The sequence below is a fragment of the Schistocerca nitens genome, chromosome 12 (genome assembly GCF_023898315.1).
Source record: "Schistocerca nitens isolate TAMUIC-IGC-003100 chromosome 12, iqSchNite1.1, whole genome shotgun sequence".
Classification (NCBI taxonomy): Eukaryota; Metazoa; Arthropoda; class Insecta; order Orthoptera; family Acrididae; genus Schistocerca; species Schistocerca nitens.
The window spans coordinates 165,924,860-165,952,007 of record NC_064625.1 but is presented as its reverse complement, the minus strand read 5'-3'; the positions used below and the strand labels follow the sequence as shown (position 1 = coordinate 165,952,007).

The window sequence follows — 27,148 nt, the reverse complement described above, 5'->3', positions numbered from 1 at the left end:
TCCCCACACCATGATGCCGGGTGTTGGCCCTGTGTGCCTCGGTCGTATGCAGTCCTGATTGTGGCGCTCACCTGCACGGCGCCAAACACGCATACGACCATCATTGGCACCAAGGCAGAAGCGACTCTCATCGCTGAAGACGACACGTCTCCATTCGTCCCTCCATTCACGCCTGTCGCGACACCACTGGAGGCGGGCTGCACGATGTTGGGGCGTGAGCGGACGACGGCCTAACAGTGTGCGGGACCGTAGCCCAGCTTCATGGAGACGGTTGCGAATGGTCCTCGCCGATACCCCAGGAGCAACAGTGTCCCTAATTTGCTGGGAAGTGGCGGTGCGATCCCCTACGGCACTGCGTAGGATCCTACGGTCTTGGCGTGCATCCGTGCGTCGCTGCGGTCCGGTCCCAGGTCGACGGGCACGTGCACCTTCCGCCGACCACTGGCGACAACATCGATGTACTGTGGAGACCTCACGCCCCACGTGTTGAGCAATTAGGCGGTACGTCCACCCGGCCTCCCGCATGCCCACTATACGCCCTCGCTCAAAGTCCGTCAACTGCACATACGGTTCACGTCCACGCTGTCGCGGCATGCTACCAGTGTTAAAGACTGCGATGGAGCTCCGTATGCCACGGCAAACTGGCTGACACTGACGGCGGCGGTGCACAAATGCTGCGCAGCTAGCGCCATTCGACGGCCAACACCGCGGTTCCTGGTGTGTCCGCTGTGCCGTGCGTGTGATCATTGCTTGTACAGCCCTCTCGCAGTGTCCGGAGCAAGTATGGTGGGTCTGACACACCGGTGTCAATGTGTTCTTTTTTCCATTTCCAGGAGTGTATATATATATAAAAAACCAGACTATATAATGCTACTTTTATTGATTACACTGATCCGTTTTTAGTTAATAATTGGTCCCGTATTCGTTTCATAGAAAAATATTTTGAATCGTTCCAGGCTAAGAAGCTTATCGTAAGGTCATTGTCGGAGTGCCATTTACAGTACAATGGCTGGGCGGGGCGTGTGGTCTGTTGGTACAATGAGGCCTTTCGGTCCAAAGTGGTGCGTAAAAAACAATTATATTTGTACGGGGACACAAATATCGGCAAGTCTACGTTAATAGAAAATGTCTTGTCACGTAAGCAACATATCTATCTGCCATTCTGTTCCGAATTCGGATTTGGTGGTTATGACCCCCGTGTTCACAATGTTATTGTCTTTGACGAATTCGGGTGGCTTAGATGGCGTCCATATGCCTCGATTTTGAAACGTATAGTTGAAGGACGACCTGTAACTGGTCGGATGTGGAGGCCCCGGAGGAAATTATATGCCTCTCGTCGGATGAGGATGATGGGCAGGGTTCGCCGTGCACGACCGAGGCGTTGGATACGCCGACGGACGATTCTAACTAGACCATATTTTGGACGAATGTGCAAATGGCGATCAGAATATACACAATCGGGTTTGAATATGGAAAAATGGGCGCCACCGAGAAATATGATGAAAATGCCATCAACTTCAGTACTTTACGTCATTATGATATAACCGATGTATTTAAGTTTTTTGCTAACAAATACGAATCTGTAATAATTAATAAAGTAGTCACATATGTATACAGGATTAATGTTAGAGTTGAGCGCCTCACATTGGATGACAGAGCAAATAAGAAAATTTTCGAAGACCAGGGTGCATTAGAAAAGGTACGACTTGCATGCAGTAATAAATTGGGTCCTTTCAGTCTTAGACCAGAACGATCTTCTGGAGTTCTATGGCGTAAGTACAGTAGGGAAACCGTTTCAAATTTGTTACCTATATATATATATATATATATATATATATATATATATATATATATATATATATATATATATATATATATAATCCTCATTTTGCTTGCATTACGCTTTACTTAAAAACCTGTCTTTCATTTAAATTTATATGACGACTACCATGCAAGAAAAAGGCACATCTGGTAACAAAAATACGTTTTTCACACCACTGCACAGATATAAATACATTATTTCGTCTTCCGTTTTTTAACTGATAGATTGGAATTTTCAAACAATTGAATATTATAATATATGATGCTGAGGGAACTAGATTAGGAAATGAGACAATTAAAGTAGTAAAGGAGTTCTGCTATTTGGGGAGCAAAATAACTGATGTGGTTGAAGTAGAGAGGATATAAAATCTAGACTGGCAATGGCAACGAAAGCGTTTCTGAAGAAGAGAAATTAGTTAACATCGAGTATAGATTTAAGTGTCAGGAAGTCGTTTCTGAAAGTATTTGTATGGAGTGTATGGAAGCGAAACATGGACGATAAATAGTTTGGACAAGAAGAGAATAGAAGCTTTCGAAATGTGGTGCTACAGAAGAATGCTGATGATTAGATGGGTAGGTCACATAACTAATGAGGAGGTATTGAACAGAATTGGTGAGAAGAGGAGTTTGTGGCACAACTTGACTAGAAGAAGGGACCGGTTGGTAGGACATGTTCTGAGGCATGAAGGGATTACCAGTTTAGTATTGGAGGGCGGCGTGGAGGGTAAAAATCGTAGAGGGAGACCAAGAGATGAATACACTAAGCAGATTCAGAAGGATGTAGGCTGCAGTAGGTACTGGGAGATGAAGAAGCTTGCACAGGATAGAGTAGCATGGAGTGCTGCATCAAACCAGTCTCAGGACTGAAGACCACAACAACTCGTGCTTGTGACTTCAGTGTTTTTTGCATGCTAAAAATCGCCAACTGTGTTTTAAATTTATGTGGACTTTTTTAAAGTGTTCCACAATGAACGCCTCTATGTACATGTATGTTTTAAGCCCCTCTGTGTCCCCTCATTATGTTTTTATGTCCCCTCTTATCGCGCCGGCTGATATGGCCGAGCGGTTCTAGGCGCTTCAGTCTGGAACCGCGCGACCGCTACGGTCGCAGGTTGGAATCCTGCCTCGGGCGTGGGTGTGTGTGATGTCCTTAGGTTAGTTAGGTTTAAGTAGTTCTAAGTTCTAGGCGACTGATGGCCTTAGATGTTAAGTTCCATAGTGCTCAGAGCCATTTCCACCATTTTTTGAATCACAACAACAACAACAACAATATATAAATATAATTTCGCTTATAGTAAAAAAAATTCCGATTTTGATATAAATGAAAAAGTTCGTACAGTGATTAAAATAATGTGGCAAATGAATAGAAACAAAAAAATACATTTAAAACCAATTAACTTAATAAAAATGATGATTAAAGTAACTTCGTTAAAGATTTAAAAATAACAAAAAATGTGCACCTCACGAGATTCACACCCACAATCTTCCGCACGTGAAGCTGTTAAGCTATTATCATGCCTATTATACCACGCAACCAGACTATATAATGCAACTTTTAACGCTGTCAAGTATAAAAAAAAATTCTGAGTTTTTTCCACAAGTTGGCACCCTAGGGCGCATGGCTGCAGTGTGTGGTACCTGAGATCTTAACCTAGATTACCGTACAGATAGTTTTAAAAGTCGATCTCCCCTCTGGGGACCTGTCCTCGTTAGTTTGCTACGGTCACGTGAAACGGGGTGTGCCGCGTGCAATGGTACTTGAATTACGCAACCATTGCGGCACCTCACCTCAACGTCTCGATACCAGCAATATTCTACTGTGTTTCTGTAAAATAGTTAACATATTTCTGGGCAACATACAGATCTGATTTCATTAATGTACAGGTACTTCGATACATCGATATGTATATATTGCAATGATATTATTCTTATGTGTATTCTTTCTTTTGTCACTATGATCATTGACGTACTTGTAACTGATTTTTGGGCGCGTAAGCGGTTATTAGAGAGTCAAGCTTTGGTCGTCATGTTAAAAAGACGCAAATTGTAGTCAGTTTATGAAATGTGAACTTTAACAGTGAGGAAGATATTTTCAAGTATGTTTCATATTGTGAAGTGATGTTTTGGAACGAGTTACGTGATATTGCAACAAAAGTAATAAAAAAGTAGTGTAACTTAAATTCGGAGTGCTGATTACTTTTTTACATCACCATTGCCCTAACTTGCAAAAGTTTAATCTTCAGGACTGGTTTATGAAACACATCTGTAAAACTTTTGAATATCGCAGAATAACGCCTAGGCCTCTTTGCATCCGAGGTTGGAATCATCACTACCTAGATTTTCGACGATTGAGCCACGAGTTCACAACGAGACCAGCGTGGGAAACACGAAAAGATGAGTGCCTAGTTTATTCATTATTACATGAAATGACTTTATTAACTGTGCTCTAATGACACCTGCCACATAATAACTTTGTTGTTGCCCCAAAAAGTCAGTATTTAGCAGCGTGAGCAGCACCACAATCATAATTAATATTTGACCTTTGTTGTGGTAGGGTTGTTAGACACGGCAACTTCCAGTTGGACCCGAGCCATTCGCAACTGTGGATGAAAGCAGAGGCCCTACCTAGCAGGATGGTCTTGACGTCCTGCGACTTGAGCCGCGGGTAGGCTCGGCGGCTGTGATCGAGCAGGCGCTCCACCTCCCGGCGCTCGAAGTAGATCCGCAGCGGGCTGCAGCAGGCGGGATCTTCCATGGTGGCGCCTCCGGCGAGCACTGCTAGCCCGTCTCCTCTATCCTGGCGCCTCCTGCCCTGTCCTGGTCGAGCGACAAACCGCTTCCTGCAGCAACCTCCGCCGCCGCCTACACTCCCCACTACATCCTCCACATCAACGTCCAGCTTCCTAAAGCGATTTTCGCTCTCGCGCTTACACGTCGAGCCAATATCGGAGCAGTGGTGTAGAAGTACTAAATTTTTCGACGTACGCAGGGTCATTCGCGAAGATATGCAAATACACTACTGGCCATTAAAAAATGGTTCAAATGGCTCTGAGCACTATGCGACTCAACATCTGTGGTCATAAGTCCCCTAGAACTTAGAACTACTTAAACCTAACTAACCTAAGGACATCACACACATCCATGCCCGAGGCAGGATTCGAACATGCGACCGTAGCAGTCGCGCGGTTCCTGACTGAGCGCCTAGAACCGCTAGACCACCGCGGCCGGCTGGTCATTAAAATTGCTACACCAAGAAGAAATGCAGATGATAAACGGTTATTCATTGGACAAATATATTATACTAGAACTGACATGTTATTACATTTTCACGCAATTTGGGTGCATAGATCCTGAGAAATCAGTACCCAGAACACCTCTGGCCCTAATAACAGCCTCGGTACGCCTGGGCATTGAATCAAACAGAGCTTGGATGTAGTGTACAGGTACAGCTGCCCATGCAGCTTCAACACGATACCACAGTTCATCAAGAGCAGTGACTGGCGTATTGTGACGAGCCAGTTGCTCGGCCACCATTGACCAGAAGTTTTCAGTTGGTGAGAGATCTGGAGAATGTCCTGGCCAGGGCAGCAGTCGAACATTTTCTGTATCCAGAAAGGCACGTACAGGACCTGCAACATGCGGTCGTGCATTATCCTGCTGAAATGTAGGGTTTCGCAGGGATCGAATGAAGGGTAGAGCCACGGGTCGTAACACATCTGAAATGTTACGTCCACTGTTTAAAGTGCCGTCAATGCGAACAAGAGGTGACCGAGACGTGTAACCAAAGACACCCCATACCATCACGCGAGGTGATACGACAGTATGGCGATGACGAATACACACTTCAAATGTGCGTTCACCGCGATGTCGCCAAACACGGATGCGACCATCGTGATGCTATAAACAGAACCTGGATTCATCCGAAAAAATGACGTTTTGCCATTATTGCACCCAGGTTCGTCGTTGCGTACACCATCGGAGGCGCTCCTGTCCGTGATACAGCGTCAAGGGGAAACCGCAGCCATGGTCCCCGAGCTGACAGTCCGTGTTGCAACAGTTGTCGAACTGTTCGTGCAGACGGTTATTGTCTTGCAAACGTCCCCATGTGTTGACTCAGGGATTGTGATGTGGCTGCACGATCCGTTACAGCCGTGCGGATAAGACGCCTGTTATCTCGACTGCTAGTGATACGAGGCCGTTGGGATCCAGCACGGCGTTCCGTATTGGCCTCCTGAACCCACGGATTCCATATTATGCTAACAGTCATTGGACCTCGACCGACGCGAGTAGCAATGTCGCGATACGATAAACCGCAATCGCGATAGGCTATAATCCGACCTTTATCAATGTTGCAAACGTGATGGTACGCATTTCTCCTTCATACACGAAGCATCACAACAGCGTTTCACCAGGCAACGCCGGTCAACTGCTGTTTGTGTATGAGAAATCAGTTGGAAACTTTCCTCATCTGAGCACGTTGTAGGTGTCGCCACCGGTGCCAACCTTGTGTGAATGCTCTCAGAAGCTAATCATTTGCATATCACAGGATCTTCTTCCTGTCGGTTAAATTTCGCGTCTGTAGCACGTCATCTTCGTGGTGTAGCAATTTTAATCGCCAGTAGTGTATTTTAATACGTTATTCTACAAGTTGATGTAAACATAGGTCCGCAAACGTTTAGTTACGGAGTTACGCCTAATAAAAGATTTTGCCTGAAATTTAGCAACTTCGCTAATATGAAGCCATCGCAAAACTGTACAAGGTTAAAGTAACGCACTATTTCCGTTTATTTTGTTGTTATTCGTCTGGTTAATCGAATAAAACATATCCCAGATATGTATCTGCTGTAGTTTACCAGTACATCCAGAGAAGCAAACATTATTATCCGAGTAAATTTGTTTACTTTCCATTAAGAATGTAGAAAGGTTTATGTGATTGTTGGCAACCGTTAGTGAGTTGTTTCAGTCATTTCCTAAAATACGTTGAACTCGGTGGAGACATTTTTTAGCATTTATTGTGAATGTATTGTGAAATAGTGTGTACACTGTACAACTTCCTTAACACTGAGTTTCTACGTCTACATGGTTACTGTGCAATTCACACTTAAGTGTCTGGCAGAGGGTTCATCGAACCATTTTCGCCGGCCGGAGTGGCCGAGCGGTTCTAGGCGCTACAGTCTGGAACCGCGCGACCGCTACGATCGCAGGTTCGAATTCTGCCTCGGGCATGGGTGTGTGTGATGTCCTTAGGTTAGTTAGGTTTAAGTAGTTCTAAGTTCTAGGGGACTGATGACCTCGGAAGTTAAGTCCCATAGTGCTCAGAGCCATTTGAACCATTTTTTAACCATTTTCATATTACTTCTTTACCATTCCACACTCGAATGGCGCGTGGGAAAAAGGAACACCTACATCCTTCCGTTCGAACTTTGATTTGTCTTATTTTACTATGATGATCGTCTCTCCTTACGTAGGTGGGTGTCAACAAAATATTTTCGCATTCGGATTGAAATTTCGTAAATAGATTCTGCCGCAAAGAAAACCGCCTTTGTTTCAATGACCGCCACCCCAACTCGCGAATCATATCAGTCACACTCTCACCCCTATTACGCGATAACACGAAACGAGCTGCCCTTCTTTGCCCTTTTTGATGTCCTCCGTCGATCCTACCTGCTAAGGATCCCACACCGCGCAGCAATGTTACAGCAGAGGACGGACAAGTGTAACGTAGGCTGTCTCTTTAGTGGGTTTGTCGCATCTTCCTTGTGTTCTGCCAACAAACCGCAGTCTTTGGTCCGCCTTGCCCACAATATTATCTGTGTAGTGTTCCCAATTTAAGTTGCTCGTAATTGTAATTCCTAGGTATTTAGTCGAATTGACAGCCCTTAGATTTCTGCGATTTATCGTATACCCAAAATTTATCGGATTTCTTTTAGTACCCATGTGGACGACCTCAAACTTTTCTTTGTTTAGTGCCAATTCTCACTTCTCGCAGTATACAGTAATTCTCTCTAGTTTTGTTTTTTACAGTTTAACATGAATTCACGTGAGCTATGGTATTAATAAAAGCAGATTATCTGACACATTCATACAGTTTCAGGTAACATTATTACCATCATATTTCCAAAATTAAATTCCCTACTTCTTCTGCTGAAAACTTCGTGCAATTTAAGAAACAAATTGGGCCATGTAATTTATAAAATTTTACGAAATTACGTCTTTGCTTCTCTGGATGTTTTGGTAAACTACTGCAGATACACGCCTGGGACACGTTTTATTAGATTCACCAGGTCAGTAGCAACAAAATAAATGGAAATCGTGCTTTACTTTAACCTCTTACAGATTTTGCTCTTCCTCTTGAAGTAGCTCCACAAGAAAAAAATCAGGGACGGATAAATCTGGCGATTTAGGGAGCCAGGGAATGTTCCCGAATCGTGAGACCACACCGTTGCCAAACAGTTCTCGCACGTATGCCACTGATTGCCGTGCAACGTGTGATGTCGCTCCGTCCTGTTGAAACGAGACTTCTTGAACGTTTGGAAAGTTGTTCAGTGCAGGTGTAACGAAACTTCGTAACATCTCCACGTAACGATCGGCATTGACAGTTATTGTGTTTCCCTGTTCATTTGCGGTCCGATTATCAAATTGTTCAAATGGCTCTGAGCACTATGGAACTTAACATCTCAGGTCATCAGTCCCCTAGAACTGCTTAAAGCCCGGTCCACACGCAACGATCTGTCTGCGCAGACATCGGTGCATGCAAAAGATCGCTGCAAATGTGGTGTGTTCACACGACACAAACCCCAATCTACTACTCGCCCGCCATCTGTCGGTGCAGAAAAGAAATATCAGTGGCAAGCGACTACGCTCCCCGTAAACGTCAAACACTTAATTCAGTTATTTTCAAATATAGAAATGGAGGAAGTTCTGTTGTGGTCTGTGTTCGCAACTTGTGTTGCAAAAAACATTCAGACCAACCGCAGGAAACAGAGAAAGCGGGCAAAATGGTGTAGACAGTGGCTGCTAAAGCGAAAGCAGTTTTCTCACGTAAATTTACTGAGAGAGTTGCAGGACGAACCTAACGACTGGCGAAATTATTTGCGGATGGATGTCGAAACTTATAATTATCTCTTAAAGCTTGTAACCCTTCATATTATGAGAAAAAAATACTTGTACGAGAAGGGCAATTTCTCCTCATTAACGGCTGGCGGTAACATTGACACTCCAATTTCATCTTCAGTTGTACTCCTGCTTGGTCTTGGCGTTTCTTGATCACTAACAAGGGAACCTCTCCATCGCACCCCCCTCAGATTTAGTTATAAGTTGGCAAAGTGGATAGGCCTTGAAAAACCGAACACAGATCAATCGAGAAAATAGGAAGAAGTTATGCGGAACTATGAAAAAAATAAGCAAAATATACAAACTGAGTAGCCCATGTGCAGCATATGCAACATCAAGGATAACATGAGCTCATGAGCGCCGTGGTCCCGTGGTTAGCGTGAGCAGCTGCGGAGCAAGAGGTCAGTGGTTCAAGTCTTCCCTCGGATGAAGATTTTAATTTTTTATTTTCAGACAATTTTTATCTGTCCGTCCGTCCGCTATATTTGCTGGATTCATATTGCCCACGGAATACATCTCACGTATTTAATGCACTCTCGCCCAGAGTAGCGAACAGTCAACTGCTAGCCACGGAGCCTCGTTAAGAGGAATACTCTCTCTTCCGTGCGTTGTAGTCGACTGACTTCGTGTGTTTCGAAGTTTGTTTAGGTGTAGCGTCCCCACACTACGGCGCAGTTACCTCGCATCGGACGGACAGATAATAATTATCTGAAAATAAAAAAAATTAAAATTTTCACTCGAGGGAGACTTGAACCAAAGACCTCTCACTCCGCAGTTGCTCACGCTAACCACGCGACCACGGCACTCGTGATATCACGTTCTCCTTGATGTTGCCTATGTTGTGCATGAACTACTCAGTTCGTATATTTTGCTTATTTTTTTCATAGTTCCACACAACTTCTTCCTGTGTTCAGTTTTCCAAGGCCTATCAACTGTGCCAACTTATAAGTACGTGTGAGGGGGGTGCGATGGGGAGGTTCCCTTGTAAGAAAGCCAAGCAGATCAAAATACCATAACGTTGGCTGGTATACTTGATCTACTCCTACACCAGATCTAGATTTCTGATCTTTGGATAACTCAATTAGAGCATTGTATGCAGCAGTCTTTTTGTCTCGGTCACTATATTCTTTACTTTTAATCTTCCACAAACGTGGGTGGTTTCTACAAATTTCAATGAATTCACTTACAAACTCTCTAGAACACTGACGAGTATCGGCCAGTTTAATGCCCTGTGCACACAAACACTAGACTGAGCAAACAGCTGTTTCGCGCCAGATTTGCGGCGATCTCTTGTCCACACGCTCCAACTTGTCTGCGCAGATGTGGTTTGAACCCACAGATTTGAGAGGTTTCGCTCAAACCTCCAACTCCAACTTCCAGGTTTGCACACACCTCAGGTTGGTGCAAATCTTCTGTCCACACGCAACGATCTGTCTGCGCAGATGTGATGTGCGCAGACATTTGCGCAGACAGATCGTAACGTGTGGACGGGCCTTAAACCTAACTAACCTAAGGACATCACACACATCCGTGCCCGAGGCAGGATTCAAATCTGCGGCCGTAGCGGTCGCGCGGTTTCAGATTGAAGCGCCTAGAACCGCTCGGCCACACAGGCCGGCGGTCCCATAATCCCATGTGATGAAACAACACACCATCCTGTTACTGTAGCAGCGTGTCAAGGGCAGTCATGAACGTCATTAGGATTTGTGTTTGTCCAGTAACGGTAGTTCCTGTTTATTCACATAGCCTGTGAGATGAAAATGTGCATCTGAGATCCACAACTTGTTTAGAAATTCATCGTCATTGTTTATTTTTGCTATCATTTGTTGACAGAATCCTAATCGAAACCGGTAATCGTTGTCCTTCAATTGTTGCACAATCTGTAGTTTGTACGCTTGAAATTTTAAATCGAGATGAAGAATTCTGCGAATATTCTCTCAGGACATTCCAACCAATGCTGCTTGCTTACGAAATGAACGCCGTGGTCTCCGTAAGACAGACTCGCGTACAACATCAATGTTCGCTGGAGAACGCACACTTCTCGGTTGTCCTGTTGGTTTCTTCTTGAGGGCAGATACATTCTTTTCAAAGTTATTAATGCAACATGTTATCGCGTGTTTCGACGGAACGGGTTCATGACGTCCAAAATAATAAACGCGCCGAAACTCCCTCTACGCCGCTACCAAACTATCATTGTTCTTATAAAACATTTTTATGACTAACACACGCTGTTGTCCGTTCCAGTGATCTGTAATACTGAAATGGCGGACTGTTTACTCGCTGTCTGTCACGAACCCGCAGTGCTGCCACCTGCCCGAGGCTGCCACTGTTCATTACAAGTATTCCCGTTAGTCTGTCTCACCCTGTTGTTAACAATCCGAACGTTGTTGTTGTTAACAATCCGAACGAATTCAAAAGTAATAGCAGTGTACATGGCTACAACACTAGGAGAAAGGATGAACTTCACTACTCAAGGTTAAATCTAACTGTGGCTCAGAAGGGGGTAAATAATGCTGCCACAAAAGTCTTTGGTCACTTACCTAATAGCATCAAAAGTCTGACAGATACCCATATAGCATTTAAAAGGAAATTAAAATAATTTCTTAATGGCAACTCCTACTCATTAGATGAATTTTTGGATATAGTAAGTGGGTAATTTCCCAACCCCCGCAAAAAATTAAAAATATTTAGTGTCATGTAATATTTTGTGTAATGTAACATCTTATATAGACACCTTTTACTAACCTGACACGTTCCACATCATTACGAAGTGTCGTATTCATGATCTATGGAACTTTTTTTTTTCTTTACTGATTTTCAATTCCCCCCGAAGGGGGCGGGCTGGCAGCAGCTTACTAAGCTGCTCTACAGCCTAAAGACTTTTTTTTTAAAAAAAGGAAGAAGAAAGAAACAAGGAAAAACAGGCGATAAAATGGTGATTTAAAGTGTAAAATGGCGTAAAAATGCGGAAAGTGAAAACAGAAAGCAAAAGGGGGTTGGCAATGTTGTTAAAATACACAGGAATCAGACAAGTAACATAGTAGACACACAATTAAAAAACATGGCGACAGTCTGGTTTCTGTTCGCAAGAGATAAAAAAAGCACACCCAGCGACAGTATGATGGCTGTTCGCTACACTTCCCAAAAGACACAACACGGAGCACTCACTGGAAAAACACACCGTAAAACACTGAACACTGCACGAAAATGGCGGCACAAAGATGGAACTCCCGATCCAAGGCAGATGGCGGGGGGGGGGGGGACCTGGAGTAGGGGGAAAAACAAGGAGGGAGGAGAGGAAAAGACGAAAAGGGGGGGAACCAAGGAGGGAGAGGACTAATAAAGGGGGGAGAAGGGCAGATGCGAGAGGGAATGAGAGGAGGCAGAGGAGGGAAATGTAAAAGGACTCGGCGGAGAGAAGGGGGCAAAGACAGGGGAGGTGGGGAAGAAAGAGGATGGAAGTGGGGGGGGGAGAGGGAGCCCGGGAAAAGGACAGAGGAAAGGAGGGGGAGTGAGGATCAGAGTTGATAGGAGGGATAAATGAAGGGAGAGAGAGCATCATCCGGGAGGGGGAGTTGATGGAAGCCACCTTGGGAAAGGAGATGTAGGGTGTAGAGATGGGGGGTAGGGGGGACACAATGGTGAAGTCGTGGCAGGGGGCGGGGATCGGAGAGGAGAGGAGCAACCAGGGGGTGAGGGGGTTCAAGACGGCGGGAGGTGTAGAGGATGCGGATATGTTCGAGGAATAGGAGCAGATGGGGGAAAGGAATGAGATCATAGAGGAACCGTGTGGGGGATGGGAGGCATATACGGAAGGCGAGGCGGAGTGCATGACTCTCAAGGATCTGGAGGGACTTATAGAATTTGGGGGGGGGGGCAGATATCCGGGCAGGACTGGCATAACAGAGGATGGGACGGATTAAGGATTTGTAGGTGTGGGGTGCAACCCCCATGTCCGGCCGGAGAGGAGTTTGAGGAGTCGGAGGTGGTTGTGGGCTTTGGATTGGATGGAGCGGAGATGAGGGATCCAGGTGAGGTGACGGTCAATGGTGGGGCCAAGGTAGGAGAGGGTGGGGGTGAGGCGGACAGGACGGGCGCAGACAGTAAGGGAGAAATCCAGGTGCCGGAAGGAGCGAGTGGTACGACCTACGATGATTGCCTGGGTCTTGGAAGGGTTGAGTTTCAGGAGCCACTGGTTACACCATGCAGCAAAAAGGTCAAGGTGATTCTGGAGAAGGCGTTGGGACCGTTGGAGGGTAGGAGCGAGGGCGAGGAATGTGGTGTCATCAGCATATTGCAAGAGATGTACTGGGAGGGGGGGGGGGTTGGTGCTTATCTGCCGTGTACAGGGGGTGGAGGAGAGGGGAGAGGACAGAGCCCTGGGGCACACCTGCAGAGGGGTAGAAAGTGTGGGAATTGGCATTATGGATGGTAACAGAGGAAGGGCGACCTATGGAACAAGTACCAAGCTAATTTAATCTAATCTCCTGAACATCTGCCTGCGAGAATACAACATGAATTTGGCCCTGTTTTATAATCTTTCTAAAAATTTGCAAATTGATTAAATCCTGAACTTTACTATTAATTAAAGAAAATTGTCCCTGTGCGTTAAGGAAAGTTGGAATGTCCTATTCCGACAATGTTAAATTTTGTGACTTGGCTTCCCTATATTTCAGGAAACACTGTAGCCATTGACTTGAAATTTTTACAGTACATTAAACTGTATGTTCGTCCGAATAGGCGTTGGAAGGCCCAACAGTACCGACGGGCCACCATATCATCCTGAGCCCATACGCGTCACTGGATGCGGATATGGAGGGGCATGTGGTCAGCACACCGCTCTCCCGGCCGTATGTCAGTTTACGAGACCGGAGCCGCTACTTCTCAGTCAAGTAGCTCCTCAAATGGTTCAAACTGCTCTAAGCACTATTGGACTTTACATCTGAGGTCAACAGTCCCCTAGATTTAGAACTATTTAAACGTAACTAACCTAAGGACATCACACACATCCATGTCCGAGGTAGGATTCGAACCTTCGACCGTAGCAGCAGCACGGTTCCGGACTGAAGCGCCTAGAATCGCTCGGCCACAGCGGCCGGCAAATAGCTCCTCAGTTTGCCTCACAAGGGCTGAGTGCACCCAGTTTGCCAACAGCGCTCGGCAGACCGGATGGTCACCCATCCAAGTGCTAACCCAGCCCGACGACGCTTAACTTCGGTGATCTGACGGGAACCGGTGTTACCACTGCGGCAAGCCGTTGGCATGTTCTGAGTCTATTGAACTACAATAATTACGAAACTTCCTGGCAGATTAAAACTGCGTGCCGGACCGAGACTCGAACTCGGGACCTTTGCCTTTCGCGGGCAAGTACCCTACCAACTGAGCTACGCAAGCACGACTCACGCCCCGTCCTCACAGCTTTACTTCCGCCAGTACCTCGTCTCCCACCTTCCAAACTTCATATCAGCGCACACTCCGCTGCAGAGTGAAATCTCATTCTACAATAATTACGTTTCAACCACTGCTTTCGGAAATACAATTTTTTAATTACACGATTAGAATTTTCTGTGCTTTTTTCACGTTACCCTAAATAATTTTAATTATACAAAACACTGTGTTCTACTTTTAGTTCAGTAGACTGAGGATATGTATGTTATTACTCCCTGAAAATCTGAATAGTCTACCCGAAGTAGTTTCTGAGATTTTGGGAAAAATGCAACAGAAAATTTAAATATTCAGGAACGGCATCTAAAGTTTCAAAAGACTGTAACTCACTTAATATATGCTTAATTTTTTATTTTTAGTGCCTCAGAAGCACCCTGGACCATACTGGATATGGTTTTCTTGATCTTATTCCAAGTTTTTTCTCCTTTTCTTCTTTCTGGACTCCTTAGTGGCCAACTGCGCTGCATACTCTGTCCATTCGTTCAAGTTCTCTGATGTAGTTTTCTCCAGGATTAATTCCCATACGCTGTAGCACATCCACCTTATCAATGTTGCCATCATTAAAAGAAATAACAGTATCACTGACCCCCTACTTTAGTGTCTTCATTCCAAAAAAAGATTTTTGGTAAGCGAGTCCATATAAGATTATTGAACGACTCATTGGGATTTTGAGTCTGACCATTTCTTCAGTAATTCAGGGTCTCCCAGGTCTCTGTAAGTAGGTTTTTAGATATCCATGCCTGCAGCTGCGATGGAATGTTTAAGGCTGTATGAACTGTTTGACTACTGTGCATTGCGGTAATTGCACCGTGAATCAGGTCGAGGAGGGCAAATGTGGTGTACTGGTTCTTCATCAGTTGACAGTCTGTGGAAGAAGGTAGCCCATACTGCATGCTTCATTTTCAACAAACCTTCAGTATTACCTCTAATGGCCATTCCATAATACTGCTGTAGTTCATCAATCTTTTCATCTGTCAGCCTGCTCTTATGGTTTACCATCACAAAGTTTCTTGGCTCTCAAACTTTGTTTCAACTTCCTCAACCTCGTGCCCATCGTCTTCTGGGCATGACCTTTATAACACAGCAATCCACAGGCTTCTATATAAAAAATTATCGATTTTATTAGATGATCTTGAAGTAATGCACGAAAATATTTTAACATTTTCATCTGGTGCAGATTATATTTAAAAAAATTAAATACAATACTTACCATGTGAGTTGGCCATGTAGTTTAGCCCAACTGCGCTCTTATATATAAAATTGATGTTTTGCCCTTAAAGAGCGCAGCTGGACTAAACTACATGGCCAATTCCTTTTGCTGCCTTCCTTGCTCCCAAACTTCCCTCACTCGCTCGCTGTGTTTCTGTTTCCGGTCCTCTGTCCGTGCTTCTAGTTGGCTTCATGTCTTCGGCTTCATCTTGGTTGCCTTTTTGGACGCCCAAACTTCTTTCATCTTCCAGCTACTCTTGTTTGCGTTCTTCGGTCCATTTTACGCCTGTTCCTTTTTCGTTTTTCACAGTGTATCTCATGTAGTTTACTTTTCTCAACGATGTTTCTGAATTTTACTCGGTCGTTTCTTGCGTCTGGTGTTATGTTGAGCTGGTTCAGGTCGTTTTTTACCTCTGACACCCAGTTGTTGTTTCTATTGGTTACCCAGTCAAAGATCTGTTTGGTTTGGTTTTAATCTGCCAAAAAAGTTTCATATCAGCGCACACTCCGCTGCAGAGTGAAAATCTCATTCTGGAAACATCCCCCAGGCTGTGGCTAAGCCATGTCTCCGCAATATCCTTTCTTTCAGGAGTGCTAGTTCTGCATGGTTCGCAGGAGAGCTTCTGTAAAGTTTGGAAGGTAGGAGACGAGATACTGGCAGAAGTAAAGCTGTGAGGACCGGGCGTGAGTCGTGCTTCGGTAGCTCAGATGGTAGAGCACTTGCCCGCGAAAGGCAAAGGTCCCGAGTTCGAGTCTCGGTCGGGCACACAGTTTTAATCTTCCAGGAAGTTTCATATCAGCGCACACTCCGCTGCAGAGTGAAAATCTCATTCTGTAAACATCCCCCAGGCTGTGGCTAAGCCATGTCTCCGCAATATCCTTTCTTTCAGGAGTGCTAGTTCTGCATGGTTCGCAGGAGAGCTTCTGTAAAGTTTGGAAGGTAGGAGACGAGATACTGGCAGAAGTAAAGCTGTGAGGACCGGGCGTGAGTGGTGCTTCGGTAGCTCAGATTGTAGAGCACTTGCCCGCGACAGGCAAAGTTCCCGAGATCGAGTCTCGGGAGAGAACACAGTTTTAATCTGCCAGGAAGTTTCATATCAGCGCACACTCCGCTGCAGAGTGAAAATCTCATTCTGGAAACATCCCCCACCCAGGCTGTGGCTAAACCATGTCTCCGCAGTATCCTTTCTTTAAGGACTGCTAGTTACCCATGGTTCGCAGGAGATCTTGTGTAAAGTTTGGAAGGTGGGAGACGAGATACTGGCAGAAGTAAAGCTGTGAGGACCGGGCGTGAGTCGTGCTTCGGTAGCTCAGATGGTAGAGCACTTGCCAGCGAAAGGCAAAGGTCCCGAGTTAAAGTCTCGGTCGGGCACACAGTTTTAATCTGCCAGGAAGTTTCATATCAGCGCACACTCCGCTGCAGAGTGAAAATCTCATTCTGGAAACATCCCCCACCCAGGCTGTGGCTAAGCCATGTCTCCGCAATATCCTTTCTTTCAGGAGTGCTAGTTCTGCATGGTTCGCAGGAGAGCTTCTGTAAAGTTTGGAAGGTAGGAAACGAGATACTGGCAGAAGTAAAGCTGTGAGGACCGGGCGTGAGTCGTGCTTCGGTAGCTCAGATGGTAGAGCACTTGCCCGCGAAAGGCAAAGGTCCCGAGTTCGAGTCTCGGTCGGGAACACAGTTTTAATCTGCCAGGAAGTTTCATATCAGCGCACACTCCGCTGCAGAGTGAAAATCTCATTCTGGAAATTCCCCCCCCCCCCCCCCCCCCGGGCTGTGGCTAAGCCATGTCTCCGCAATATCATTTCTTTCAGGAGTGCTAGTACTGCATGGTTCGCAGGAGAGCTTCTGTAAAGTTTGGAAGGTAGGAGACGAGATACTGGCAGAAGTAAAGCTGTGAGGACCGGGCGTGAGTCGTGCTTCGGTAGCTCAGATGGTAGAGCAGTTGCCCGCGAAAGGCAAAGGTCCCGAGTTCGAGTCTCGGTCGGGCACACAGTTTTAATCTTCCAGGAAGTTTCATATCAGCGCACACTCCGCTGCGGAGTGAAAATCTCATTCTGGAAACATCCCCCAGGCTGTGGTTAAGCCATGTCTCCGCAATATCCTTTCTTTCAGGAGTGCTAGTTCAGCATGGTTCGCAGGAGAGCTTCTGTAAAGTTTGGAAGGTAGGAGACGAGATACTGGCAGAAGTAAAACTGTGAGGACCGGGCGTGAGTCGTGCTTCGGTAGCTCAGATGGTAGAGCACTTGCCCGCAAAAGGCAAATGTCCCGAGTTCGAGTCTCGGTCGGGCACACAGTTTTAATCCGCCAGGAGGTTTCATATCAGCGCACACTCCGCTGCAGAGCGAAAATCTCATCCTGGAAACATGCCCCAGGCTGTGGCTAAGCCATGTCTCCGCAATATCCTTTCTTTCAGGAGTGCTAGTTCTGCATGGTTCGCAGGAGAGCTTCTGTAAAGTTTGGAAGGTAGGAGACGAGATACTGGCAGAAGTAAAGCGTTGAGGACCGGGCGTGAGTCGTGCTTCGGTAGCTCAGATGGTAGAGCACTTGCCCGCGAAAGGCAAAGGTACCGAGTTCGAGTCTCGGTCGGGCACACAGTTTTAATCTGCCAGGAAGTTTCATATCAGCGCACACTCCGCTGCAGAGTGAAAATCACATTCTGGAAACATCCCCCACCCAGGCTGTGGCTAAGCCATGTCTCCGCAGTATCCTTTCTTTAAGGACTGCTAGTTACCCATGGTTCGCAGGAGATCTTCTGTAAAGTTTGGAAGGTAGGAGACGAGATGCTGGCAGAAGTAAAGCTGTGAGGATCGGGCGTGAGTCGTGCTTCGGTAGCTCAGATGGTAGAGCACTTGCCCGCGAAAGGCAAAGGTCCCGAGTTCGAGTCTCGGTCGGGCAACAGATTTAATCTTCCAGGAAGTTTCATATCAGCGCACACTCCGCTGCAGAGTGAAAATCTCATTCTGGAAACATCCCCCACCCAGGCTGTGGCTAAGCCATGTCTCCGCAATATCCTTTCTTTCAGGAGTGCTAGTACTGCATGGTTCGCAGGAGAGCTTCTGTAAAGTTCGGAAGGTAGGAGACGAGATACTGGCAGAAGTAAAGCTGTGAGGACCGGGCGTGAGTCGTGCTTCGGTAGCTCAGATGGTAGAGCTCTTGCCCGCGCTAACGCAAAGGTCCCGAGTTCGAGTCCCGGTCGGGCACACAGTTTTAATCTGCCAGGATGTTTCATATCAGCGCACACTCCGCTGGAAAGCGAAAATCTCATCCTGGAAACATCCCCCAGGCTGTGGTTAAGCCATGTCTCCGCAATATTCTTTCTTTCAGGAGTGCTAGTTCTGCATGATTCGCAGGAGCGCTTCTGTAAAGTTTGGAAGGTAGGAGACGAGATACTGGCAGAGTTAAAGCTGTGAGGACTGGGCGTGAGTCGTGCTTCGGTAGCTCAGATGGTAGAGCACTTGCCCGCGAAAGGCAAAGGGCCCGAGTTCGAGTCTCGGTCGGGCACACAGCCTTAATCTGCCAGGAAGTTTCATATCAGCGCACACTCCGCTGCGGCGTGAAAATCTCATTCTGGAAACATCCCCCAGGCTGTGGCTAAGCCATGTCTCCGCAATATCCTTTCTTTCAGGAGTGCTAGTACTGCATGGTTCGCAGGACAGCTTCTGTAAAGTTTGGAGGGTAGGAGACGAGATACTGGCAGAAGTAAAGCTGTGAGGACCGGGCGTGAGTCGTGCTTCGGTAGCTCAGATTGTAGAGCACTTGCCCGCGACAGGCAAAGTTCCCGAGATCGAGTCTCGGGAGAGAACACAGTTTTAATCTGCCAGGAAGTTTCATATCAGCGCACACTCCGCTGCAGAGCGAAAATCTCATTCTGGAAACATCCCCCAGGCTGTGGCTAAGCCATGTCTCCGCAATATCCTTTCTTTCAGGAGTGCTAGTTCTGCATGGTTCGCAGGAGAGCTTCTGTAAAGTTTTTAAGGTAGGAGACGAGATACTGGCAGAAGTAAAGCTGTGAGGACCGGGCGTGAGTCGTGCTTCGGTAGCTCAGATGGTAGAGCACTTGCCCGCGAAAGGCAAAGGTCCCGAGTTCGAGTCTCGGTCGGGAACACAGTTTTAATCTGCCAGGAAGTTTCATATCAGCGCACACTCCGCTGCGGCGTGAAAATCTCATTCTGGAAACATCCCCCAGGCTGTGGCTAAGCCATGTCTCCGCAATATCCTTTCTTTCAGGAGTGCTAGTACTGCATGGTTCGCAGGACAGCTTCTGTAAAGTTTGGAGGGTAGGAGACGAGATACTGGCAGAAGTAAAGCTGTGAGGACCGGGCGTGAGTCGTGCTTCGGTAGCTCAGATTGTAGAGCACTTGCCCGCGACAGGCAAAGTTCCCGAGATCGAGTCTCGGGAGAGAACACAGTTTTAATCTGCCAGGAAGTTTCATATCAGCGCACACTCCGCTGCAGAGCGAAAATCTCATTCTGGAAACATCCCCCAGGTTGTGGCTAAGCCATGTCTCCGCAATATCCTTTCTTTCAGGAGTGCTAGTTCTGCATGGTTCGCAGGAGAGCTTCTGTAAAGTTTGGAAGGTAGGAGACGAGATACTGGCAGAGTTAAAGCTGTGAGGCCCGGGCGTGAGTCGTGCTTCGGTAGCTCAGATGGTAGAGCAGTTGCCCGCGAAAGGCAAAGGTCCCGAGTTCGAGTCTCGGTCGGGCACACAGTTTTAATCTTCCAGGAAGTTTCATATCAGCGCACACTCCGCTGCGGAGTGAAAATCTCATTCTGGAAACATCCCCCAGGCTGTGGTTAAGCCATGTCTCCGCAATATCCTTTCTTTCAGGAGTGCTAGTTCAGCATGGTTCGCAGGAGAGCTTCTGTAAAGTTTGGAAGGTAGGAGACGAGATACTGGCAGAAGTAAAACTGTGAGGACCGGGCGTGAGTCGTGCTTCGGTAGCTCAGATGGTAGAGCACTTGCCCGCGAAAGGCAAATGTCCCGAGTTCGAGTCTCGGTCGGGCACACAGTTTTAATCCGCCAGGAGGTTTCATATCAGCGCACACTCCGCTGCAGAGCGAAAATCTCATCCTGGAAACATGCCCCAGGCTGTGGCTAAGCCATGTCTCCGCAATATCCTTTCTTTCAGGAGTGCTAGTTCTGCATGGTTCGCAGGAGAGCTTCTGTAAAGTTTGGAAGGTAGGAGACGAGATACTGGCAGAAGTAAAGCGTTGAGGACCGGGCGTGAGTCGTGCTTCGGTAGCTCAGATGGTAGAGCACTTGCCCGCGAAAGGCAAAGGTACCGAGTTCGAGTCTCGGTCGGGCACACAGTTTTAATCTGCCAGGAAGTTTCATATCAGCGCACACTCCGCTGCAGAGTGAAAATCACATTCTGGAAACATCCCCCACCCAGGCTGTGGCTAAGCCATGTCTCCGCAGTATCCTTTCTTTAAGGACTGCTAGTTACCCATGGTTCGCAGGAGATCTTCTGTAAAGTTTGGAAGGTAGGAGACGAGATGCTGGCAGAAGTAAAGCTGTGAGGATCGGGCGTGAGTCGTGCTTCGGTAGCTCAGATGGTAGAGCACTTGCCCGCGAAAGGCAAAGGTCCCGAGTTCGAGTCTCGGTCGGGCAACAGATTTAATCTTCCAGGAAGTTTCATATCAGCGCACACTCCGCTGCAGAGTGAAAATCTCATTCTGGAAACATCCCCCACCCAGGCTGTGGCTAAGCCATGTCTCCGCAATATCATTTCTTTCAGGAGTGCTAGTACTGCATGGTTCGCAGGAGAGCTTCTGTAAAGTTTGGAAGGTAGGAGACGAGATACTGGCAGAAGTAAAGCTGTGAGGACCGGGCGTGAGTCGTGCTTCGGTAGCTCAGATGGTAGAGCTCTTGCCCGCGCTAACGCAAAGGTCCCGAGTTCGAGTCTCGGTCGGGCACACAGTTTTAATCTGCCAGGATGTTTCATATCAGCGCACACTCCGCTGGAAAGCGAAAATCTCATCCTGGAAACATCCCCCAGGCTGTGGTTAAGCCATGTCTCCGCAATATTCTTTCTTTCAGGAGTGCTAGTTCTGCATGATTCGCAGGAGCGCTTCTGTAAAGTTTGGAAGGTATGAGACGAGATACTGGCAGAGTTAAAGCTGTGAGGACCGGGCGTGAGTCGTGCTTCGGTAGCTCAGATGGTAGAGCACTTGCCCGCGAAAGGCAAAGGGCCCGAGTTCGAGTCTCGGTCGGGCACACAGCCTTAATCTGCCAGGAAGTTTCATATCAGCGCACACTCCGCTGCGGCGTGAAAATCTCATTCTGGAAACATCCCCCAGGCTGTGGCTAAGCCATGTCTCCGCAATATCCTTTCTTTCAGGAGTGCTAGTACTGCATGGTTCGCAGGACAGCTTCTGTAAAGTTTGGAGGGTAGGAGACGAGATACTGGCAGAAGTAAAGCTGTGAGGACCGGGCGTGAGTCGTGCTTCGGTAGCTCAGATTGTAGAGCACTTGCCCGCGACAGGCAAAGTTCCCGAGATCGAGTCTCGGGAGAGAACACAGTTTTAATCTGCCAGGAAGTTTCATATCAGCGCACACTCCGCTGCAGAGCGAAAATCTCATTCTGGAAACATCCCCCAGGCTGTGGCTAAGCCATGTCTCCGCAATATCCTTTCTTTCAGGAGTGCTAGTTCTGCATGGTTCGCAGGAGAGCTTCTGTAAAGTTTTTAAGGTAGGAGACGAGATACTGGCAGAAGTAAAGCTGTGAGGACCGGGCGTGAGTCGTGCTTCGGTAGCTCAGATGGTAGAGCACTTGCCCGCGAAAGGCAAAGGTCCCGAGTTCGAGTCTCGGTCAGGCACACAGATTTAATCTGCCAGCAAGTTTCATATCAGCGCACACTCCGCTGCGGAGTGAAAATCTCATTCTGGAAACATCCCCCACCCAGGCTGTGGCTAAGCCATGTCTCCGCAATATCCTTTCTTTCAGGAGTGCTAGTTCTGCATGGTTCGCAGGAGAGCTTCTGTAAAGTTTGGAAGGTAGGAGACGAGACACTGGCAGAAGTAAAGCGTTGAGGACCGGGCGTGAGTCGTGCTTCGGTAGCTCAGATGGTAGAGCACTTGCCCGCGAAAGGCAAAGGTCCCGAGTTAAAGTCTCGGTCGGGCACACAGTTTTAATCTGCCAGGAAGTTTCATATCAGCGCACACTCCGCTGCAGAGTGAAAATCTCATTCTGGATACATCCACCACCCAGGCTGTGGCTAAGCCATGTCTCCGCAATATCCTTTCTTTCAGGAGTGCTAGTTCTGCATGGTTCGCAGGAGAGCTTCTGTAAAGTTTGGAAGGTAGGAGACGATATACTGGCAGAAGTAAAGCTGTGAGGACCGGGCGTGAGTCGTGCTTCGGTAGCTCAGATGGTAGAGCACTTGCCCGCGAAAGGCAAAGGTCCCGAGTTCGAGTCTCGGTCGGGCACACAGTTTTAATCTTCCAGGAAGTTTCATATCAGCGCACACTCCGCTGCGGAGTGAAAATCTCATTCTGGAAACATCCCCCAGGCTGTGGTTAAGCCATGTCTCCGCAATATCCTTTCTTTCAGGAGTGCTAGTTCTGCATGGTTCGCAGGAGAGCTTCTGTAAAGTTTGGAAGGTAGGAGACGAGATACTGGCAGAAGTAAAACTGTGAGGACCGGGCGTGAGTCGTGCTTCGGTAGCTCAGATGGTAGAGCACTTGCCCGCGAAAGGCAAATGTCCCGAGTTCGAGTCTCGGTCGGGCACACAGTTTTAATCTGCCAGGAGGTTTCATATCAGCGCACACTCCGCTGCAGAGCGAAAATCTCATCCTGGAAACATGCCCCAGGCTGTGGCTAAGCCATGTCTCCGCAATATCCTTTCTTTCAGGAGTGCTAGTTCTGCATGGTTCGCAGGAGAGCTTCTGTAAAGTTTGGAAGGTAGGAGACGAGATACTGGCAGAAGTAAAGCGTTGAGGACCGGGCGTGAGTCGTGCTTCGGTAGCTCAGATGGTAGAGCACTTGCCCGCGAAAGGCAAAGGTACCGAGTTCGAGTCTCGGTCGGGCACACAGTTTTAATCTGCCAGGAAGTTTCATATCAGCGCACACTCCGCTGCAGAGTGAAAATCACATTCTGGAAACATCCCCCACCCAGGCTGTGGCTAAGCCATGTCTCCGCAGTATCCTTTCTCTAAGGACTGCTAGTTACCCATGGTTCGCAGGAGATCTTCTGTAAAGTTTGGAAGGTAGGAGACGAGATGCTGGCAGAAGTAAAGCTGTGAGGACCGGGCGTGAGTCGTGCTTCGGTAGCTCAGATGGTAGAGCACTTGCCCGCGAAAGGCAAAGGTCCCGAGTTCGAGTCTCGGTCGGGCAACAGATTTAATCTTCCAGGAAGTTTCATATCAGCGCACACTCCGCTGCAGAGTGAAAATCTCATTCTGGAAACATCCCCCAGGCTGTGGCTAAGCCATGTCTCCGCAATATCCTTTCTTTCAGGAGTGCTAGTACTGCATGGTTCGCAGGAGAGCTTCTGTAAAGTTCGGAAGGTAGGAGACGAGATACTGGCAGAAGTAAAGCTGTGAGGACCGGGCGTGAGTCGTGCTTCGGTAGCTCAGATGGTAGAGCTCTTGCCCGCGCTAACGCAAAGGTCCCGAGTTCGAGTCTCGGTCGGGCACACAGTTTTAATCTGCCAGGATGTTTCATATCAGCGCACACTCCGCTGGAAAGCGAAAATCTCATCCTGGAAACATCCCCCAGGCTGTGGTTAAGCCATGTCTCCGCAATATTCTTTCTTTCAGGAGTGCTAGTTCTGCATGATTCGCAGGAGCGCTTCCTTAAAGTTTGGAAGGTAGGAGACGATATACTGGCAGAGTTAAAGCTGTGAGGGTCGGGCGTGAGTCGTGCTTCGGTAGCTCAGATGGTAGAGCACTTGCCCGCGAAAGGCAAAGGGCCCGAGTTCGAGTCTCGGTCGGGCACACAGCCTTAATCTGCCAGGAAGTTTCATATCAGCGCACACTCCGCTGCGGCGTGAAAATCTCATTCTGGAAACATCCCCCAGGCTGTGGCTAAGCCATGTCTCCGCAATATCCTTTCTTTCAGGAGTGCTAGTACTGCATGGTTCGCAGGAGAGCTTCTGTAAAGTTTGGAGGGTAGGAGACGAGATACTGGCACAAGTAAAACTGTGAGGCCCGGGCGTGAGTCGTGCTTCGGTAGCTCAGATGGTAGAGCACTTGCCCGCGAAAGGCAAAGGGCCCGAGTTCGAGTCTCGGTCGGGCACACAGTTTTAATCTGCCAGGAAGTTTCATATCAGCGCACACTCCGCTGCAGAGTGAAAATCTCATTCTGGAAACTTCCCCAGGCTGTGGCTAAGCCATGTCTCCGCAATATCCTTTCTTTCAGGAGTGCTAGTTCTGCATGGTTCGCAGGAGAGCTTCTGTAAAGTTTGGAAGGTAGGAGACGAGATACTGGCAGAAGTAAAGCTGTGAGGACCGGGCGTGAGTCGTGCTTCGGTAGCTCAGATGGTAGAGCACTTGCCCGCGAAAGGCAAAGGTCCCGACTTCGAGTCTCGGTCGGGCCCACTGTTTTAATCTGCCAGGAAGTTTCATATCAGCGCACACCCCGCTGCAGAGTGAAAATCTCATTCTGTAAACATCCCCCACCCAGGCTGTGGCTAAGCCACGTCTCCGCAATATCCTTTCCTTCAGGAGTGCTAGTACTGCATGGTTCGCAGGAGATCTTCTGTAAAGTTTGGAAGGTAGGAGACGAGATACTGGCAGAAGTAAAGCTGTGAGGACCGGGCGTGAGTCGTGCTTCGGTAGGTCAGATGGTAGAGCACTTGCCCGCGACGGGCAAAGTTCTCGAGTTCGAGTCTCGGGAGGGAACACATTTTTAATCTCCAGGAAGTTTCATATCAGCGCACACTCCGCTGCGGAGTGAAAATCTCATTCTGGAAACATCCCCCAGGCTGTGGCTAAGCCATGTCTCCGCAAAATCCTTTCTTTCAGGAGTGCTAGTACTGCATGGTTCGCAGGAGCGCTTCTGTAAAGTTTCGAAGGTAGGAGACGAGATACTGGCAGAAGTAAAACTGTGAGGCCCGGGCGTGAGTCGTGCTTCGGTTGCACAGATGGTAGATCACTTTCCCGCGAAAGGCAAAGGGCCCGAGTTCGTGTCTCGGTCGGGCACAAAGTCTTAATCTGCCAGGAAGTTTCATATCACACACTCCGCTGCAGAGTGAAAATATCATTCTGGAAACATCCCCCACCCAGGCTGTGGCTAAGCCATGTCTCCGCAATATCCTTTCTTTCAGGAGTGCTAGTTCTGCATGGTTCGCAGGAGAGCTTCTGTAAAATTTGGAAGGTAGGAGACGAGATACTGGCAGAAGTAAAGCTGTGAGGACCGGGCGTGAGTCGTGCTTCGGTATCTCAGATGGTAGAGCACTTGCCCGCGAAAGGCAAAGGTCCCGAGTTCGAGTCTCGGTCGGGCACACAATTTAATCTTCCAGGAAGTTTCATATCAGCGCACACTCCGCTGCAGAGTGAAAATCTCATTCTGGAAACATCCCCCAGGCTGTGGCTAAGCCATGTCTCAGCAATATCCTTTCTTTCAGGAGTGCTAGTTCTGCATGGTTCGCAAGAGAGCTTCTGTAAAGTTTGGAAGGTAGGAGACGAGATACTGGCAGAAGTAAAGCTGTGAGGACCGGGCGTGAGTCGTGCTTCGGTATCTCAGATGGTAGAGCACTTGCCCGCGAAAGGCAAAGGTCCCGAGTTCGAGTCTCGGTCGGGCACACAGCCTTAATCTGCCAGGAAGTTTCATATCAGCGCACACTCCGCTGCGGCGTGAAAATCTCATTCTGGAAACATCCCCCAGGCTGTGGCTAAGCCATGTCTCCGCAATATCCTTTCTTTCAGGAGTGCTAGTACTGCATGGTTCGCAGGACAGCTTCTGTAAAGTTTGGAGGGTAGGAGACGAGATACTGGCAGAAGTAAAGCTGTGAGGACCGGGCGTGAGTCGTGCTTCGGTAGCTCAGATTGTAGAGCACTTGCCCGCGACAGGCAAAGTTCCCGAGATCGAGTCTCGGGAGAGAACACAGTTTTAATCTGCCAGGAAGTTTCATATCAGCGCACACTCCGCTGCAGAGCGAAAATCTCATTCTGGAAACATCCCCCAGGCTGTGGCTAAGCCATGTCTCCGCAATATCCTTTCTTTCAGGAGTGCTAGTTCTGCATGGTTCGCAGGAGAGCTTCTGTAAAGTTTGGAAGGTAGGAGACGATATACTGGCAGAAGTAAAGCTGTGAGGACCGGGCGTGAGTCGTGCTTCGGTAGCTCAGATGGTAGAGCACTTGCCCGCGAAAGGCAAAGGTCCCGAGTTCGAGTCTCGGTCGGGCACACAGTTTTAATCTTCCAGGAAGTTTCATATCAGCGCACACTCCGCTGCGGAGTGAAAATCTCATTCTGGAAACATCCCCCAGGCTGTGGTTAAGCCATGTCTCCGCAATATCCTTTCTTTCAGGAGTGCTAGTTCTGCATGGTTCGCAGGAGAGCTTCTGTAAAGTTTGGAAGGTAGGAGACGAGATACTGGCAGAAGTAAAACTG

General features: G+C 47.8%; 1 protein-coding gene and 1 pseudogene across 1 annotated transcript in view; both read right to left on the bottom strand.

Annotated features, from left to right (window-relative positions):
- The window catches only part of LOC126214980 (guanine nucleotide-binding protein subunit alpha-14-like), a 104,168-nt gene extending 99,352 nt beyond the window's left edge, over positions 1–4,816 (bottom strand). Inside the window, exon 1 of the mRNA XM_049941612.1 lies at positions 4,447–4,816. Within this exon, the coding sequence (XP_049797569.1) occupies positions 4,447–4,816 (370 nt within the window). The remainder of the gene's footprint in view (positions 1–4,446) is intronic.
- A 9,263-nt stretch (positions 4,817–14,079) lies between these two features.
- LOC126215508 (5S ribosomal RNA) lies at positions 14,080–14,196 on the bottom strand (annotated as a pseudogene).
- Positions 14,197–27,148: the final 12,952 nt, after the last annotated feature.